This window comes from Furipterus horrens, unplaced genomic scaffold (genome assembly GCF_987537825.1).
Source record: "Furipterus horrens unplaced genomic scaffold, mFurHor1.1.pri manual_scaffold_1, whole genome shotgun sequence".
NCBI classification, from domain to species: Eukaryota; Metazoa; Chordata; class Mammalia; order Chiroptera; family Furipteridae; genus Furipterus; species Furipterus horrens.
Genome location: NW_028327171.1, coordinates 44,386,388 through 44,407,237, shown reverse-complemented (window position 1 = coordinate 44,407,237; position 20,850 = coordinate 44,386,388). Strand labels below are relative to the sequence as shown.

General features: G+C 38.1%; 1 protein-coding gene across 1 annotated transcript in view; it reads left to right on the top strand.

Moving 5' to 3' along the window:
- Positions 1-20,850, top strand: part of MCF2L2 (MCF.2 cell line derived transforming sequence-like 2) — a 220,004-nt gene that overhangs the window by 118,271 nt on the left and 80,883 nt on the right. Inside the window, exon 15 of the mRNA XM_090286049.1 lies at positions 12,439-12,524. Within this exon, the coding sequence (XP_090142175.1) occupies positions 12,439-12,524 (86 nt within the window). The remainder of the gene's footprint in view (positions 1-12,438; positions 12,525-20,850) is intronic.

Genomic DNA, 20,850 nt, shown 5'->3' with positions numbered 1-20,850 from the left:
CAATATAGAGCACTCAGGAAGAAGGGTAGAAAGTGAGGCTGAGTCCAGCATGTTTAGAGTTTTATAGATCTAACACCCTCTTTTTCTGTTAGCTGGGCTAACTCTGCCCCAGAGGCTGTACCCCTCCCCATAGCAACAAGGGTCAAACCACTGGCTTTGAGGTTATATGGAAATTATTTGAGGATTAGGTTAGGGACCAAAGATTAGTATAGTAAAGCACTTTTCAAATTTGTGATCTTGTTAAGATTACAGACATAAAAATTAGGTTACATTGATATTTATGCCTTGAGGTTAAAATCACATGAAATCAAACAGCCTGGGAAAATTCACAATGTATGGGGAACTTTTAATATCCTAATACAATTATTTCCTTCACATTTCTTGGCTTGGAAATGAGAGAAAGGTATCTTGTGATATTTTCCTTACTTTTGATAATTTATTCTAACTACAGACTTGAAAATCATTAAAACAATGTTGCAATATTTGCAGTTTTTAAAAGAAGTTATTTCCCCCTAAACAAAAATTATAGTGTTTAGAATATTCATCCAGCCTATAAAAAGCAATTTAACTGGTAAAAACATTAAACTGATAACTAACAATGCTAGCAGGGAAATTTAAGAGACCCAGGAAAAATTTTGAAATAGTCAAAGTTTGCAGGTGGGACTCATTCCCTTATCTTTCTCAAATCATTTCCCATTTCCACAAAGTCTCAAGACCACTCTGGCCTGTCTCCTTAAGCCTGCTCTTCTTCTCCAAAGGGCTTCAGTCAACAAAATGTCCTAAAACATTCCTCTTTCCTCCCCTCCCTTTTGCAATCCCTCACTCAGTGCAGCTGATCTGGACTAGAGATAAGAGAAAATCTGAATGAGCTGGTTCATAGCAGAGCGTGTAGAATAGCGACTGACAGTGCTTAACCCTCCAAATGTGTTCCTGCCATTTTAAAAAAGGTCCACCTCATTTTCCAAAGCAATCTTTAGGCATTGGCTTCTTTAGGTGGTATCAATGAAGACCAGGAAAAGATGAGATGCTCTGGAAAGGGCCAGTGAGGTGAAGCAAGGGCAGATCAGCTAGCTAGGAACCTACTCCCAGCATAGATTCTTGAGTGGTTCTTGCTTTTTCAAAGTTCCTCTTATTTTCCACATCAGAACCCACTAAATATAAAAAGTAAAAAATAAAAAAGAGAGGGTTTCTCCCTTTCCCCCGCAGTTCAGCCATGGAGAGAGGGAGGCAGAGCCAGCCCTTCCCAAGGCTGATGGTTTGCACTCTGGACTGTGTTTCTAAGACCACCCGGACTGAGGCCAGAGAGGACTGCCCTACGAAGAGGTTGCCTTTCCTTTTTTTCCCACTATCCTCACCTGCACCCCACCATTCTGTATTTCTCAGTGATTCTGACTTGTCATACTGCTTTATTTATTTTCTCGGGTTTTCATAATTTACAATGCCAGAAAATGCTTAACCTTAAACACTTCTCAGAATGATCGCTTTTTCGTATTTTAAATGGCTCAAAAACCTCAATGTTTTTGTTTTTTTTAAAAGAATTTTTATTTATTTATTTTTAGAGAGAAAGGAAAGGAGGGAGAAAAAGAAGAGGAGAAACATCGATGTGCTTCTTGCACACCCCCAACCAAGGGACCTGGTTGCCACACAGGCATGTGCCCTGACTGGGAATTGAACTGGTGACCTTGTGGTCTGTGGAGCAATGTCCAACCCACCAAGCCACACCAGTCATGGAAGCAACCTCAGTTCTTGAGTTCAGGCTAAGGAAAAATTCAGAGCCAAGACTCAAACTGTATGAGAAAGTTTACATAGGAAGTCACAGAGGCCTAAGAAGTGAGCTGTAGAAGAAATGAGCTCAGGAAACAAATGACAGAAGCAGAAGAAGGGCCCTTGGAGCTTAGGAGGGAGAGAGGCAAGGGAAATGTGCGTGAGGGTTGGGGGTGGGGAAAGGCACTGTGTGCTCCATAGAGAGTGCGGCACTGGGTCCTCCGGCTTGAGGGTATTTATCTGGAGGTCTCAGGAGGATCCCAATGGAATTATTCATCAGTTTTCCAGGTGTATCATTTCAGGGTCATGGTGTCTACTGATTGGTCAGCACCAGGGCAGGGGTGGGTCATTAGTCATTGCAGCTGACATGTCAGCCATGATGTCACTTGCCTTCTTTCATTGCTTTTCTGGTCCTGGAGCTGAAACACAACAGAGGTCTCAAGCATTTGATGCAGGTCAGATCTCATTGTCCTGACGGCTTAAAGCTTAAGGGCTATATTCTCCAGCACCCTGTTCATTCTCCTTCTAAGGGGGGGTGTCCAACATGCCAGGGGAGGAAAGGTCAGGAGAGGGTCTGAACTGCATGGCCAGCGATATGCTAGGGGAGGAAAAGGTCACCCTGGGGACGAAGTCATTGTTTTCCCAGTTTTGCTTGTTGCTTAGGCATCCAGAGCTTTCCTCCCTGGTGACCTTCCATACCTGGTCTGTCGTCCTTGCTCTGCTCATGTCTGTCTAACTGCCTACCACACAAGCATCCCTAAAATCATAAAATGAAATCATGTAACTTCAAGGAAAGCTATATTGATTCACTTTAAATGGTGCTCTCTCTCCTTTGGGGAAGAAAAAAATTGTAATAATCAATTGAAAATTAGCTATTAAGGAATGTAGGTACTTTTAAAAAGTAGAGTAATACTTGTAAAAAGATATAGCTTTCAGAGAAATTTACTTTTTTTTTTTTTTACAAAATCAAGCTAGACACTTAGCCTGTTTTCTCAATTTTGAAACATGTCTTTCTCCATAGGACATAGGAAGTCATAGAAAAGGTGATCCTAGAGAACCAGTGTGAGGGTTGGTGTCACTTTGAACCGGAAGAGAGGCTTGGGTGGAGATGTGAGCACAGGGAGTGATGCTGGGCCCACAGCACTTGCCAACCTGCCTGCCTTCCCTGCCAACTTTTTTCTCCAGAATAAAATTAACATAAAGGGGAAGGCACTCTTCTCTCTGATTGGCCTCCCAATAGGGTAGTTTATGAGTTGGTTCCTTTTTAATATACCAGTTGTCTGAAAAAATCCCTCCTTTGGGATGCCCTAGGGAGAACTCCAGGTCAGGGGGACTAAAGGGAAACAGAATATGATTTCACAAGGAGCTTGTTGCTCTATTTTAAAGAACATCATTTTATAATTCTGTGAAACTCATAAGGAATTCCTAGCAAAGAGCTATAGCAGCAATCGGTGGGTTGGTCTGTGGTCAATTTTCTTGGTCCATTACTTCAATAAAAGTACTAGTACTAGAAAAAAGAAGTGTTTATTTGATTATGCTGTTTTCCTTCTAGAGTTTTTAGAAGCTTAATTTAAATTTTTTCCCAAAAGTACTCTAGCTGTAATTTAGCTTCCATCTTAAAATCAGAAGTAATAACACCTATATTGCTGTTTTATAAGGAGAGGGACTGTTCACAGCCAAATTACACATCTCCCTCATTTAGCGCAGAAGGAAATGGATGCCCAGGAAGATGAGTGACTTGTGCAACATCTCCCAGGTAGTGAGAAATATGAGGTCTATATTGTACATAAGCAGGTAGGAATCACACAGCAATTGTTGAAGGTCACTGTGCTGGCTGCTTTACATGCATTATGCCTACTTTAATCCCCACAAAGTAGATATTAAACAGCCAACTATAAATGTCATTTATTGAGCCTTTTTTTTGTGCTAAGAATATTAATACATTATCTCTTGTTGCCATAACAACCCTCTGATGTAGATGTAATCAGCCTCATTTTATAGATAGAAAACTAGGGTGCAGAAAGTCCTGCCAAGGCCACATTTATATAAAAAGGAAGCCAGGGATTTCCACCCAGGTCTGCCTCTCACATGTAGTTTATATTCTTTCACACTCTAGGGTTTTCAAATTACAAGTCACAGTGGTCATAGTAAACTCAGTTTGGTGGATTCACCAGCATTTAAAAATAAATGAATGACAAGACGATCTAAATCATATCAAACATCTTCTTGGATCACAATGGCATGAAAATAGAAATAAACTACAATAAAAAACTCAAAGACATTAGAACATATGCAGGCTAAATAGCATGTTATTAAACAGTGGTTGGGTTATAAATGAGATCAAAGGAAGAAATAAAAAATTACCAGGAAACAAATAAAAATGAACACACAACAACCCAAAATCTGTGGGACACAGCAAAAGCAGTCTTAAGAGGGAAGTTCATAGCATTACAGGCCTCCCTCAGGAAGCAAGAAAAATCTCAAATAATCTAACCCTACCTCTAAAAGAACTAGAAAAATAACAACCAATAAAGCCCAGAGTAAGTAAAAGAAAGGAAGTAGTAAAAATCAGAACAGAAATAAATGACATAGAGACTGAAAGAACAATACAAAAGATCAATAAAATCAAGAGCTGGCTCTTTAAAAAGATAAACAAGTTAGAAGAACCTTTAAACAGACACTCTCATCAAGAAAAAAGAGAAAGAACCCACATCAATAAAATCAGAAATGAAAGAGGAGAAATAACAACTGACATTACGGAAATACAAAGTATTGTAAAAAAAATACTATGAATAACTATACGCTAACAAATTGGACAACCTGGGCAAAGTGGATATATTCCTAGAAAGATATAATCAGAAAACATTAATAGACCAATTACAACTAATGAAATTAAAGCTATAATCAAAAAATTCCAAGCAAACAAAAGTCATGGACAGGATGGCTTCACAGACGAATTTCACCAAACATTCAAGGAACAAAAATACCTATCCTTCTCAAACTATTCCAAAATTTTCAAAAGGAGGGAAGACCTCCAAGCTCTTTTTATGAGGCCAGCAGTATCCTCTTTACAAAACCAGATAAAGACACTACAAAGAAAGAAAATTATATGCCAATATCCCTGATGAACATAGATGCTAAAATTCTCAATAAGGTATTAGCAAACCGAAACCAGTAATACAGTAAAAACATCATACACCATGATCAAGTGGGATTGGTTCATGAGTTTCAAAGTTAGTAAAATATCTGCAAATCAATAAATGTGATACACCACATAAACAAAATGAAGGATAAAAATTACATGATCATATCAATATATGCAGAAGAAGCATTTGATAAAATCCAGCTCCCATTTATCATAAAAACTCTCAGCAAAGTGGGAGTCCTTATATAAAAAACGTATAACCAATATCATACTCAATGGGCAAAAACTAAAAGCATTCCCCTTAAGAACAGAAACAAGACAGAGATGTCTGCTTTAACCATCCTCATTCAACACAGTACTAGAAGTCCTAGCCACAGCGATTAGATGAGAAGAAAAAATAAAAGGCATCCAAATTGGAAAAGAAGAAGTAAAACTATCTTTATTTGCAGATGGAATGATACTGTACACAAAAAACCCTAAAGACCACCAAAAGCTATGAGATCTAATAAATGAATTTGGCAAAGTAGCAGGATACAAAATTCATATTCAGAAATTGATGACATTTTATACATCAATAATGTTTTATCAGAAAGAGGAACTAAGAAAACAATCCCATTTTCTATTGCAATAACAACAACAACAAAAAATTTAGGTGCCTAGAAATAAATTTAACCAAGGAGGTAAAAGACCTGTACTTGGAAAACTATAGGACATTGAAGAGAGAAATTGAGAAAGATACAAATAAGTGGAAACATATACAATATTTACTCTGTTCATGGATTGGAAGAATTAACATTAAAATGTCCATACTATCCAAAGCAATGCAATTCCTATTAAAATACCAATGGCATATTTTACAGATCTAGAACAAATATTCCAAAAATTTGTGTGGAACCAAACAAACAAACAAACAAAAAGACCCAAATAGCCTCAGCAATCTTGAGGAAGAAGAAAAAGAGGGGTATCACAATGCCTGATATCAAACTATACTACAAGGCCATTGTAATCAAAACAGTTGGTACATAAGAACAGGCATATAGATCAATGTAACAGAACAGAGAGCCCAGAAATCAACCCATGCCTTAATGGTCAATTAATATTTGACAAAAGAGGCAAGAGCATATAGTGGAGTAATGGCAGTCTTTTCAATAAATAGTGTTGAGAAAATTGGACAGATACATGCAAAAATAATTAACTTAGACCACTTTTTTACACCATACATAAGATGAATTCAAAATGGTTAAGACTTAAATGTAACTTGCAAAACCATAAAAATTCTAGAAGAGCCCTGGCTGGGCAGCTTAGCTGCTTAGAGCCCTGTCCAATATACCAAGGTTGCAGGTTATATGCCCTGTCAGGGCACACAGAGGAATCAACCAATGGCCCTGAACAGGGAGGTTCTGTTGGTTGAGTGTCATCCTGCAAAGCAAAAGGTCACTATTTTGATTCCCAGTCAGGGCACATGCCTGGGGTGCAGGTTTTGTCCTCAAACGGGACAAGTGTAGAAGGCACTTATTTTTCTCTTGCATCAATGTTTCTCTCCCACTTTTTCTCCCTCCCTTCCCTTCTCTCTAAAAATGAATAAGTAAAATCCCTTTTTAAAAAAAGAATCCACCAATGAATGCATAAATAAGTGGAACAACAAATCATGTTTCTCTCTCTTCGTCTCTCTCTCTCTCTCAAATCAATACGTAAAAATTTAAAAACAATTTTAAAACATTTAAAAATTCTAGAAGAAAACAGACAGTAAAATCTTTCTTATAGCAATATTTTTGCTGCTATATCTCTCAGGGCAAAGGAAACAAGCAAAAATAAACAAATGGGACTACATCAAATTAAAAGGTTCTGCAGAGCTAAACAGATCATCATCAGAATGGAAAGGGAACCCACTCTATGGGAGAACACATTTGTCAATGATGCATCTTATAATGGGTTAATTTCCAAAATATATGAAGAACTTATATAACTCAGCACTAGGAAAACAATTCAATTTTTTAAAATGGGCAAAGGACCTGAATAAACATTTCTCCAAAGAGGACATATGGAGGGCCAATAGACATATAAAAAAATGTTCAGCATCATTAATTATCAGAGAGATGGACATTAAAACCACAATGAACTATCACTTCACACCAGCCAGAATGGCTACCATCAGTAAATCAACAAACAACAAATGATGACGAGGTTGTGGAGAAATGAGAATCCTCATGTACTGTTGGCAGGAATGCAGATTAGTGCAGCCACTGTAGAAAACAGTATGGAGTTACCTCAGAAAATTAAAAATGGAACAGCTCTATGAGCCAGTGATCCCACTTCTGGGAATATATCCTAAGAATCCCAAACACCAATTTGAAAGAATATATGCACCTCTATGTTCATAGCAGCATTATTTACAAGAGCCAAGATCTGGAAACAGCCCAAATGCCATCAGTATATTAGTGAATATAAAATATGTGGTAGATTTACACAATGGAATACTACACAGCCATAAAAAAGAATAAAATTTTACCTTTTGAGACACCATAGATGGGCCTGGAGAAAATTATGCCAAGTGAAATAAGCCAGTTGGAGAAAGACAAAAACCATATAATCTCACTTATATGTGGAATCTAATGAGTGAAATAAACTGATGAACAAAATAAAATAGAGGTATGGACACATGGAGCAGACTGACAGCTGTCAGAGGCGTGGGAGAGAGGGGGACTGGGTGAAAGAAGGTGAAGGGATTAGCCAAAGAACATACATGCATAGTCCATAGACACAGACAACAGTGTGGTGATGGACAGAGGGACGGGGGGAAGAGGGGCATAGGTGGGAATGGGGGAAGTGGGCAAAGGGGGTCAATGGGGACGTCTGTAAAAGTGTAAGCAATAAAAAATAAAGTAAAAAATAAGTAGCACACATATCTAGTACTATCTTATTAGCCAGTTAAGGGTAAGGACAGTTGTCTTATTTTATTTATCTTATTTGTTTTTATTTTATTTATTTATCTTTATATCTTTTATTGATTATACTGTTACAGTTGTCCTAATTTCTTTCCCCTTTGCTCCCCTCCACCCAGCAACTCCCCTCCCTCCAGCAGTCCCCAAACCTTAATCCATGTCCATGGGTGATGCATATAAGCTCTTCTCAACATCCCCCTGTACATTCTGCACTCTCCTACCATGCTTCTTAATTCCAGCACCATTTCCCTTCCTCTCCCCTCTTCCCCCTCTTAGCTGATGCCCCCCCCATTTTCCCCATACCTATGATTCTGTTCCCACTCTGGTTGTCTGCTTAGTTTGCCTTTGTTTTGCCTTTGTTTCCATTCCCTAGCTTCTCTTGTTGATAGTTGTGATTTTGCTGTCATTTTAATGTTCATAGTTTTCATCTTCTTTTTCTTAAATAAGTCCCTTTAACACTACATATAATAATGGTTTGGTGATGATGAACTTCTTCAGCTTTACCTTGTCTGGGAAGCACTTCATCTGCCCCTCCTGAATGATAGCTTTCTGGATAGAGTAGTCTTATTTGTAGGTCCTTGCCTTTCATCACTTTGAATATTTCCTGCCAGTCCCTTCTTGCCTGTAAAGTTTCTTTTGAGAAATCAGCTGATAGTCTGATAGGCACCCCTTTGTAGGTAATTCTCCTATTCTCTCTTGCTGCTTTAAAGATTCTCTCTTTATCTTCAACCTTTGGCATTTTGATTATGATGCATTTTGGTGTGGTCCTCCCTGGGTCTAGCTTGTTTGGGACTCTTTGTGCTTCCTGGACCCGTATGTCCATTTCCTTCCACAAATTACGGAAGTTTTCCTTCATTATTTTTTCACATAATTTTTCAATTTCTTCCTCTCCCTCTTCACCTTCTGGCAACCTTATGATTCAGATGTTGGCACATTTAAAGCTATCCCAGAGATTCCTAAGCCTCTCCTCATTTTTTTCAATTCTCATTTCCTCCTTCTGTACTGGTTGATTGTTTATTTCTTTCTTATGTTTCAATTTGTTGATTTGAATCCTGTTTTCCTTTTCTTCACCACTTGTTTCCTGTGGATTTTCCTTCATTTCACCCAATATAGCTTTCATTCTTTCCACATCCTGTTTAACCTTTTCTGTCAAGTGTGTGAGTATCTTTATCACCAGTGCCTTAAACTGGGCATCTGTTAGGTTCGCTATCTCCTCATCTGTTAGGTTTACTATCTGCTAGTTGCTTAGTTCTGTCACTGGGACCTTGATCTGCATCCCCCTTCTGGGCTGTACTTCTCTGTCTCCTCATCTTGACAGTTTTCTGTGTTTGCCTCTATGATTTCAGTAGGGCTGTCGCACCTCTTGAGTTATAGGGGGCAGAGCATTAGGTATTTGTTAGTGCTGGCAACATGTTTCACTGCATTTTGGCGCTGTATGTGGGGAAGGGGTCTCAGAGGGAACAGTGTCACTTGCTGTTGCTTTTCCAGACACTTCTGCCCCTTCCCGTATTAAGCAATCTGCCTCCTTTTCGAGACTGGTAGCTTCTTCCTCCACCCCAACCCCCACTGGCTTTCACAGTCAGAAGCAAAGTGGGTCTATTTTCCCCGGTGCTGGAACTGTGAGCTATACGGTCTGGTCTGGGGCTGGGATCCATCTGGTTTGGGGCTGGGATCGCTTCTTGGATTTAAGCTGTATGACTGTGTTTTTCATCATGGCTACAGTCGCTGTACTGCTAGCTGTGCCCACCTGCCGGGCAACCGCCAACTACCACCCCCACAGCTGCTGCTCCACTCCTCTTTTAGGAGCTCTGTGCCAGAAATGGGACAAAGTACAATGTATTTTTTTTTTAATTATAAATCACAAAATGTGTGTGTTATGATGTAAATGTTTTTCTTGTGGGTATGGTCAAAATTTGACAACCACTACACTAGAACACAACTAATCTGTGTAAACCTTAGCAAAACCTTAGTATACAGGCACACCTTGTTTTATTGTGTTTCATAATTGTTCGTTTTTTTTTTAATAGAAGGCGAGACACTTCACCAGCAAAAAGATTATGACTTGCTTTATTTTGATACTTGCTTCATTGCCGTAGTCTATAACCAAACCTGCAATATCTCTGAAGTATGCCTGTAGTTAATAACCTCACTGCAAATTTTTATTAAAGCAGTCTTCAGATCTTCTGTAGATTTTTCCCGTCACATCTCAATTGTACCTGTGTCGTATTCCATCATATGGTTGGCAGAAGACTCTCCCTCTACCCTGACACCAACTGTCAGACATGTGGTCACAGGAACATGGGCTGACACAACCAAGTCCATGCCTAGGCATTTCAGGAAGCCTGTGATGGCATCCCATGCATGACAAAGTCTGTAAATTAGAGGAATGTCATCATTCAATATAAAAGATGACAAAGTCTACACCTACACCCTTAGTCATCGTTATTTTTCCATTACTCGGTTGTCCTGAAATAAGAGACTATAATTCACCACACAAACAGTAGATCAATAAGGCTAGAAAGAGTACAACTCATTTTATCAGCAGTAGCAAGTTTCACAGTGAGAGGAAGTTTTGGTAATAACAGTGGTTAATCTATCTGAAGACCTTGTACTACATGTTTAGGATCCAAAGATAAATAAGGCTTTGGCTCAAAGTCCAATGGGTGTTTAGGGCACAATAATGCCATAAAGGAGGAACTGGAAAAGGATGCAATGTAACATTAACTGCCATAGTAATTAGTTGAACTTTATCTAGAAAATGTGAACAAAGAATTGTCTTTGGTAGTGTAGTGAAAAGAACTAGGTTGGTTTGAATATGGGAATTGGCACTTATATCTGTATATTAACTGAAATTAAAAATATATCCTATCCCTGGCCATGTGGCTCAGTTGGTTGGAACATCATTCCATGCACCAAAAGGTTGCTGGTTTGATTCCTGATCAGGGCATATGCTTAGGTTGAGGGTTCGATCTCTGGTTGGTGCATATGGGAAGCAGTTGATGTTACCCTCTCACATCAATGCCTCTCTCTCTCTCTCTCTCTCTCTCTCTCTCTCAAAATCAATGGAAACATGTCCTCAGGTGAGGATGAAATTATATATATATATATATATTCTAGTCTCTGGTCAAATATATATAATAGAGGTAACTAAAAATTCAAATTCTGAAATGAATTCAGATTTTAGAATTATTTTTAAAGAAAAATAAATAACTTTGGCATGTTGGAATGTAAGATTCCCCTTGTACTTTAGAGTTGAATTAGCAAAACAAGTGTCCCAAATACTCCTTTATTTGTTAGCTTGCTTTCTGAATATGATACCAGATTCGGGAAGACATCTATGAAAAAGATGGAATAACCACAATTTTCTTTCAGCAGCTGAACATTTTTTAATTGCTGCGCCTGTGGTTAGCATTGTGGATAATAAAGGAACTTTGCCTTGAATGCTTTTGGGAGAGGACTATCTTCTTACACTGTCAATAGACTGAGAAGCATCTCATTCTCATCTGTTTTGCAAGACTTACCCATCAGTCCCTCAGTCTGGGGAAAACTCATTCAACTTCCAGCTCTAATTTACAAGGAGTTTTTATGTCTGTTCATTAAATTTTCTGTAACAATACTTTTGCAAGAGGGCCCTTTCCAAATCTATCCTCCCTTTTGTGAGAACGTAAAATAACTCATTTAAACAGAACCTGGCAGGCTGGAAGAACTCAAATCCTGGCTAATTATCTACTTGTTTGTTATTTTAATACTTTTATCATGTTATACAAATAACATGATAATCAATGTTATACAAATTCACTTTCTGGTTAAAATGATATTTTCTTGAGAGCAAACTGAGAAGGAGTCTTGCCTTTTTTTGAGAATTAAATGCCTAGTATTGTTCTGAAAAAGAGCTACCACCTTACTGTAGTGGATAGTGCCACGGAGTCCGTGTTCCACGGGAGGAGCTCAAGGCAGAGCAGTTCAGGGAGCTTGCCCAAGGTCTCTGAGCTGGCATGTCTGGGAGCAGGGCTGCAGACCACCCACTGGCTTTGAGCCTGCCCTGGTGGTGGTCACTTTGCACTTCCTAAGGAACCAGCTGCTTTAGGACGTGCTGGGACAGAACAAATTTTTACAAGCTGTGAAAGTGGACACCAGACTTCTGTCACCTCTACCTCTAGCCTCAGGCAGGTTTCAACTTCTCCAGACTTTGATTTTTCACCCAGAAGAGAGAGAGAAAAAATAGTAGATATCTTGTCAAATGATCTCTTTATCTTTTAGCTCAAACTCTGACTCTCTTTTATGAATCCTCCCGGAAGAGGGTGGAGAACAATGTTGATAGCCCATCATTAAAAAAAAAGAATACCTGCTTTTCAGAATGAGTTTTTGCTGCTCCTAAAGGAAGCCCAAAGGGCCAGCAGTAACAGATCCACAGAATGGATGGGGAAAAAACCCAAGGAAGAAACAGATGAGAAACTGGATATGATACTCGATCTGGAGAATTAAAAACAAACAAACAACCAGAGAAATTCGGGGACAGAAAGATATAGATTTAGAGCTCCCCCACTAATAAAATAGACTATCTTACCAAAATCTCTTTTACTTCAGAATGAAGAAATACTGGAAAGCAGTCACGATGGGAAGAACCCTGAGCTGGAGCAGCTTGAGAGTCCTGAAAATCTTCCCCACAGCAGGTGAGAGGGCAGATCCCTTTGTAGAAGTTATTTTAACTCCTTGAGGGGATGGGGAGGACAGGGTAGAGTATAATCTGTTTTAAATCTCATCACCTGCCTTTCCCAGATAAAATCACATATTTATTCTATATACTCACCTTCATGTACATACCTGAGAACAAAACTCATGGATCTCATAAAAGCAACAAGCAAGAACTGAAAATGACATAAACCAAGTTTCCAAAGATACTCAGTGTTTTAAAAAAATGAATTATTAAGAAGAGTAAATGTAAACTATTGTTTATATTAATTGAATTACTGGTTTAAAAGCATTTAAAGGCAATAGGTTCCCAGAAGACACAATTTGTACAAATTTAATGCTATTTTTGGCCTGTAGGAAGGTTTTTACAATGCATATGAATGCTCTGCAGTCCAGTGGTAAAGACCAAAGGCAGAAGGGTAAAATTCATTAAAAAAAACCAAATCTCTATATTTAGAATCCCCATCACATTGTTCACACTCATACTATTTGACTTATTGATCAATGAGTTGTTTTAATTCCCAGGGTTTATCATGTTTAGCTCTTAGCAGGCCTCTAAAAAATGCCTGTACAACCAATGAATAAACATCTTTAGGAGCTTACTCCTTCATTAAAGCCAATATTAGTTTAATTACACTATTTTATAGTCTTTCACTTTAAGGTGCAGTCAAAGAAACATACATGTAGGCTCTTACTGATTGTAATGTATCTTTGAGTTACAGTAAGTAGCCGAATTAAGTATACCTGAAAAGTGTATTTAGTTGGATTGTCTCTGAAAAGAAGTATTTGGCAAGGTGTTCTGCTGTTTTTCTCATGTGATGGTATATCTTGTGGGACTTTTCTGACTGTTACTACAACCCTACCTACTTTTATAATTACAATTTTACTTTTAAAATTATAGGTCTTTTATAAGTCTTATAATTATAAAAGTCTTAGTTAAATGGTCCTTTACATTAGTTGATGAATTACTGTGTGAATTTACAGTAGACCATTAAATCATACTTGTAATGAGAAATACAAAGGGAAAGATACAGCATTTAATGAAACAAAAATATCTTTATGATTCTTGCAAAAGAACGTTGAGGAAAGGCAAAAGTAGCTAGTGGACTAAGCAAAAGATAGTGTTGCCAGTGGAAGTGGGGTCCTTGCGGTGTTGCAAGAAAAGCATTTTCGGGCACCCACAAGGGAGGATGAGGTTTGGTGGTTAAGATTTATTTGAGTGAAAGTAAATCTTATCTTCGTCCATCACACTCCGAAAGAAGTACAATCTTGCTTTCTTCAGACCTCAAAATAAGGTCAGTGTGCAGACATTTTGCCCCATTGATTCAGGCCATGTCTCTATCCCAATCTGACCAGCTTAGTCTGTCCCCCACTCGTGCTGTGCTCAGGCCCATGCAGACTGCCCTGGGTTCCAGGTGGCTGGGGGGCCACATGGCTGCTATGGCGAGAACATGGGAACCAGCAATGGAGCAAACACATGTTATGCAGGGTATGGAGCAGGTGGGGAGGAGAGACCAAGAGAGAGAGAGAGGGAGGGAGGGAGGGAGGGAGGGAAAGAGAGAGCGAGCGAGCATGAGCGCAGCTTTCATGGGCTCACTGGGCCTACCCACTAACCAATCTAGTTCCCATATTTTCTGGGTCCTGTTTCCTCTCTCCAATCCAATTGTTTCTCAAGCTAGACAGGCTGCACCAATCTACATTCCCACCAACAGTGCACAAAGGTTCCCCTTTCTTCATATCCTCACCAACACCTGTTTGTTGACATATTGATAATAGCCATTCTGACAGGTGTGAGATGATACTTCATTGTGGTTTTACAGTAGTCCCTCTCTATATTGCAGTTCACTTATTGCGGCCTCACTGTATCGCAGGATTTTAAAAAATATTATATTTAATTATTTATCGCTATATCGCGGGATTTTGCGGTACTGCATATGTATGTTGTTAAAGTTATGTAGGTTTAAGAGTGTAGAATATGTTTAAGAACATAAGTAGTGTTTATAAAATTGTGAAAAAGCTTAATAAGGGAGTGGGAAAGATTAATAAGGGACTGGGAATGGTTTATAAGTGTGTGGGAAGGGTTTATAAAGCCTTAAAATATATATAAATACTAAAATAAATGTAAGGTTCCTACTTCGCGGATTTTCACCTATCGCGGGGGGTCTAGAATATAATACCTGCGATAAGTGAGGGAATACTGTAATCTGCATTTCTCTAATGATTAGTGACATGAGCATCTTTTTATATGTCTACTGATCTTCTGTATGTCCTCTTTGGAGAAGTGTCTATTCTGGTCCTTTGCCCATTTTTAAATTGGATTTTTTTTGGTGTTGAGTTTTATAAGATTTTATAAATTTTGGATATTAACCCCTTATCAGAAGTATCATCGGCAAATATGTTTTCCTATTCGGTGGGTTGTCCTTTCATTTTGTTGATTTTCTTTGGTGTTCAAAAATTTTTTAGTTTAATGGAGTCCCATTTGTTTATTTTTTTCTTTCATTTCCCTTGCTCAAGGAGATACATCAGAAAAAAATATTGCTACGTAAATGTGTAAGATTCTACTGTCTATTTTTCTTCTAGGATTTTTTATGATGTCCAGTCTAACATTTAAGTCTTTAACCCATTTTGAGTTTATTCTTGTGTATGGTGTAAAAAGGTGGTCTAGTTTCATTTTTTTTGTACATGTGTGTCCAATTTTCCCAACACCATTTGTTGACTAGACTCTCTTTACTCAATTATATATTCTTGCCTCCTTCGTCAGATGCTAATTGACCATAATGGCGTGGGTTTAATTCTGGTCTCTCTATTCTGTTCAATTGATCTATAGCTTTGTATTTACTTATATGCCAGCACCATGCTGTTTTGATTACTATGGCCTTGTAGTATAGTTTGATATGAGGTAGCATGATTCCTCCAATTTTGTTTTTCTATCTCAAGATTACTGTTGTTATTTGGGTTTTTTTGTGGTTCCACATAAATTTTTGGATATTTGTTCTAGTTCTGTAAAATATGCCGTTGGTATCTTGATAGGAATTGCATGGAATCTATAGATTGCATAAGGTAGTATGGACATTTTAATGATGTTAATTCTTTCTATTATCAACATGGTATATGCTTCTACTTATTTGTATCTTCTTCAATTTCTTTCTTCATTGCCTCATAATTTTCCAGGTAGAGGTCTTTTACATCCTTGGTTAAATTTATTCCTAGGTTTTTTTTTTTCGGTTTGTTTTTTTTTAAAGCAATTGTGAATGGGATTGTATTCTTGGTTTCCCTTTCTGATAGTTCATTATTGGTATATAAAAATGCAACTGATTTCTGGATATTTATTTTGTCTCCTGCTACTTTAATGAATTCATTTATCAGTACTAGTAGTTTTTTTGGTGGAATCTTTAGGTTCTCTATATACAGTATCATGTCATCTCCAAATAATGACAGTATTATTTCTTCCATTCCAATTTGGATGCCTTTTACTTCTTTTTCTTGTCTGATTGCTATGGCTAAGGAGTTCCAGTACTATGTTGAATAACAGTGGTGAAAGTGTCATCCCTGTTTCATTCTTGATCTTAAGGGAAATGCTTTTATTGTTTGCCTATTGGGTATGATGTTGACTGTGGGTTTGTCTATAAGGCCTTTATTACATGGAGATATGTTCCCTTTATTCCCACTTTGCTGGGAGTTTTTATCATAACTGAGTGCTGGATTTTATTGAATGATTTTTTTCTGCATCTATTAATATGATCATGTGGTTTTATTCCTTCATTTTGATTATGTGGTGTATCACATTTATTGATTTGCAGATATTGTACCTAACTTGTATCCCTGGAGTAAGTTGCACTTGATTATGGTTGATGATCTTTTTACTGTATTGCTATGTAGAGTTTGCTAATATTTTGTGAGGATTTTAGCATCTATGTTCATCAGAGATATTAGCCTATAATTTCCTTTCTTAGTAGTGTTTTTGCCTGGTTTTGTAATTAAGATAATACTAGCCTAAAATTTTTAAAAAGCTTGGAAATTTTCCCTCCTCCTGAATCTTTTAGAATAGTTTGAGAAGGATAAGTGTTAGTTTTTCTTTGAATGTTTGGTGAAATTTGCCTTGTTAAGTCCTCCTGCCCAGGATTTTGTTTGCTGGGAGTGTTTTGATTACTACCTCAATTTCACTAGTTGTAATCTATTTATTCATGTTCTCTGATTCTTCCTGATTCAGTTTTGGAAGATTTTATGTTTCTAGAAATTTATTTTTTTCATCCAACTATTCCAATTTTTTGGAATATAGTTGTACGTAATATTTCCTGCTCCTCTTTCATCTCTGGTTTTATTTATTTGGGTCCTCTTTTTTTCTTAATGAGTCTGGTTAAAGGTTTGTCAATCTTGCTTATCTTTTCAAAGAATCAGCTCTTGGTTTCATTGATGTTTTGTATTATTTTTTAGAGTCTATTTCATTTATTTCTGCTATGATCTTTATTATTTTCTTCCTTCTACTCACTTAAGGCATTGTTTCTTGTTTTTTTGAAGTTCCTTTATGTGTAAATTTAGATTGTTTACTTAATATTTTTCTTGTTTCTTGAAGTAGGCCTGTAATGCTATGAATTTCTCCTAGGACTGCTTTCCTCTTGTCCCATAGATTTTGGGTTGTTGTGTTGTCATTTTCATTCATTCCAATGTATCTTTTGATTTATTCCTTGATATCATTGTTAAGTAATTCATTGTTTAGTAACATGTTGTGTAGACTCCATGTCTTTTGTGTTTTTCATTTTTTTCTATGGTTGATTTCTAGTTTTATGTCTTTAAGGTCAGAGAACATGCTTGATATGATTTTATTCTTCTTAAATTTCTTGAGATTTGTTTTGTGTTTTAACATGTGGTCTATCTTAGAAAACGTTCTGTGTGCACTTGAAAAAAATTTATTTTTTGCTACTTTGGAATGAAATGCTCTGAAGATATCAATTAAATCCATCTCGTGTGTCATTAAGGTTGGTCTCTTCTTGTTGATTTTTCTGTCTGCAAGATCTGTCCATTGATTTCAATAAGGTGTTAAAACCCCTACCATGACTCTATCAATCTCTCCCTTTATGTCCATCAAGATTTGCTTTATATATTTAGGTGCTCCTATGTTGGGTACATACTGTTTACAAGTGTTATATCCTCTTATTGGATTGCTCCCTTTTTGTTATGTAGTGTCCTTCTTTGTCTCTTAATATGGCCTTTGTTTTAAAGTCTATTTTGTCACATATGTTTGCTATCCTACACTTTCTTCCTTTCCACTTATATGAAATATATTTTTCCATCCCTTTACCTGTAGTCTGTGTGTGTCTTTCATTGTGAAGTGAGTCTTTTGTAGATAGCATATATATGGGTCTTGGTTTCTTATCCATTCTGCTACCCTTTGTCTTTTGATTGGGGCATTTAAGCCATTTACATTTAAAGCAATTATTGGTATGTATGTATTTATTTAATGCCATTTTATTTTTTTTAACTATGTTCCTCTGTGTTTTTTTTCTTCTCCTTCTTCTTATCGGCCCTGTAACATTTCTTATAATACTTGTTTGTTGGTAACAAACTGTAGCTTTTTCTTATTTGGGAAGCTCTTCAGTTCTCCTTCAATTTTAAATGATATCCTTGCTGGGTAAAGGAGAATTGGTTGTAGATCCTTGCTTTTCATCACTTTGAATATTTCATGCCAATCCCGTCTGGCCCAAAATGTGGTAAGAAATCAGCTAACAGTCTTATGAGAGCTCCCTTGTAGGACACCATTGTTCTCTATGGCTTTTAAGATTGTTTCTTTGTCTTTAGTCTTTGCCATTTTAATTATAATGTGTCTTGGTATGGGCCTCTTTGGATCCATCTTGTTTGGGATTTTCTTCACTTCCTGGACTTGTGCATAGTTTTCCTTCATTTGTATAGGGAAGTTTTGGTCATTATTTCTTCAAATAGGCCCTTGATCCCTGGTTCTTTTTCCTCTTCTGGTACTCCTGTGATACTGATGTTGTTATACTTCATGTCGTCCCAAAGGTCCCTTAAACTATTCTCACTTTTTTAAAAATCCATTTTTCTTTTTTCCTGCTCTGATTGGGTGTTTTTCCTACTTTGTCTCCCAAATCGCTGATTTAATCTTCTGTTTTATCCAACTTACTATTCTTTCATGCATTCTTTTCAGATATTGTATTTTTCACTTCTGACTGGTCTTTTTTTATGGTTTCTATGTCCTTTTTTATGTTGTTGAGCATCCTTATAATCAGTACTTTGAACTCTATATCTGACAAACTGCTTTCCTCCATTTCATTTAGTTCTTTTTCTGAAGTATTCTCTTTTTTCACCTGGTGCCTCTTTCTTTACTTTCTATTTAGGCTGCCTCTTTGTGCTGTTGCTATGTAATAGGCAGATCTGCTATGATTCCCAGTTTTTGGTAGGGTGGTCTTATGTAGTAGGTGTCCTGTGGGGTTCAGTGGTGCTCTGGGTGCTGCTGGGTGCTCTGGGAATGTCCCTTGTGTGTATTATGTGAGCCCTTCTGTTGTAATTAAGTCTAGATTACTATTGGCCCATTCACATGTGGGATCAATCTTAGGCTGGTTGAGAGTGTGCAAGTGGCTGTGCAGGTGCTAAGCACATGAATTGGTATTTGCCTCAGCAGGGCTTGCTGCTTGCCAAGAACTTTCTTTGGATATGCCATTTGTGAAGCTTACTGTATCATGCTCTGTAGTTGTCTGAAGCTGGCCACTGGGTGTGTTTGTTCTGAGGCCTCTTTGGAGGGACTCTGGTGCAGTCCAATGTCAGACACTACCTGTGATTGGCCCTGGGTAACCTGTTTGGAGCTATCAGCAATCCAGTTTGTGGCTGCCACTGGTAGGCCAGGGTATGCACAGGAAGGACCAAGATGCAAACAAAGGCCAGCCTTATTAGCATCAGTCTAAGGGGTGGTCAGCAAATGTCCCAAAGCACCCTGAGATCCACCTCCACCTGCCTTCGCCTGCCAGCTGCCTGTTAGGCTCAGTCACTGCAAGAGCCTCTAGCTGTACTCCTCAGCAGGCATAAGCTGCACACAATGGGTCAAGAGAGAGTTCAGTGGGTAGGCTATTGCTTTCCCACAGGCTGATGCAGCACTAAAGGGAGTGCTCCATCCAACAAAGATGGCATCTGTCATATGGGAGAATGCCTCAGCAAAGGCATCCTGGTGGCTGACACTTCAGCTCTCACCACAGAGCCAAGAACCCCAAGTTCTCCTCACACAACTCTAGTTTGCTATGATTTCGCTACATCAGAGCCCAGGGTGAGTGGCTGTGAGCCATTAAGAGGGTGCCTGTGTCTCTAGCAGACTCCTGTTTCTCCCTGGCAGACAGAAACCCCACTGCTTTTCACAGCCAGGTCTTATGTGGGCACCTTTCCCAGTTCTAGTGCTCTGGACTGGGGAGCCTGGGTTGGGGTTTGGATTCCACACTTCTCAAGGGAAACCACCCACAGCTGTGATATCCCTCTGGAACCTCAGCTGCCACCCATGGGAGCAGGCCAACCTTTTTTTTTTGTCTCTGCCCTTCCTACCACCTTGATGTAGCTTCTTATGTAAATCCTTGGTTATAAGACTTCTCTTCAACTAATCTTCAGTTGGTTATTTTGGATGATGGTTCTATAATTTAGTTGCAATTCCAGTCTGGTCCCGGGAGGTGAATGTAGCATCTGCCTACTCCCAGGGTTCTGAATAATTTATCTTCTTTTCATACTTGGATGGCTAGCCAAAATAATGTTACCTTATTATATCTGAAAAAGAATTTTTAAGCACTGTTGATAGCACTGTGCACAGCCCCTACATTCAGGGCTTATATTTTAGTTAGAAAAAACACATGAAACAATTAGTAGGTAACAGATTAATATATGTAATAAGTGTATATAATAGTAAGTGTGCATCTTGGGGGGAAAGCAGGAGATGTTTAATAGAAAAACAGTAAGGGTTGGGTTTCCAAGATTTCAACAGATATAGGAGAGTTGGTGTTCCTGGCAAGGGAAACAAACTTATAGATAGGGTCATGGATAGTAGTGGCAATGGGAAAAATAAAGCTATAGGGAATGAAGAAGGAAAAAAGAGATTAGATTTGATGATGGAGGCAGTAAGGAGTTTTGGAGGTCTGGAACAAAGGATTATCATAAAGAAATATGTGATTGAGGCTTGTTTCACTGCACCATGTAGTGACTGCAGGGAAACAGAGTCAGAGAGACACCTAACATTTCTCTCATTATTACAGCAGAATGACTAACCCTGCATATCAGTTCTCTGCTCTGATTTTCATTGCAGCTATGGTGTTCAACTGAAGT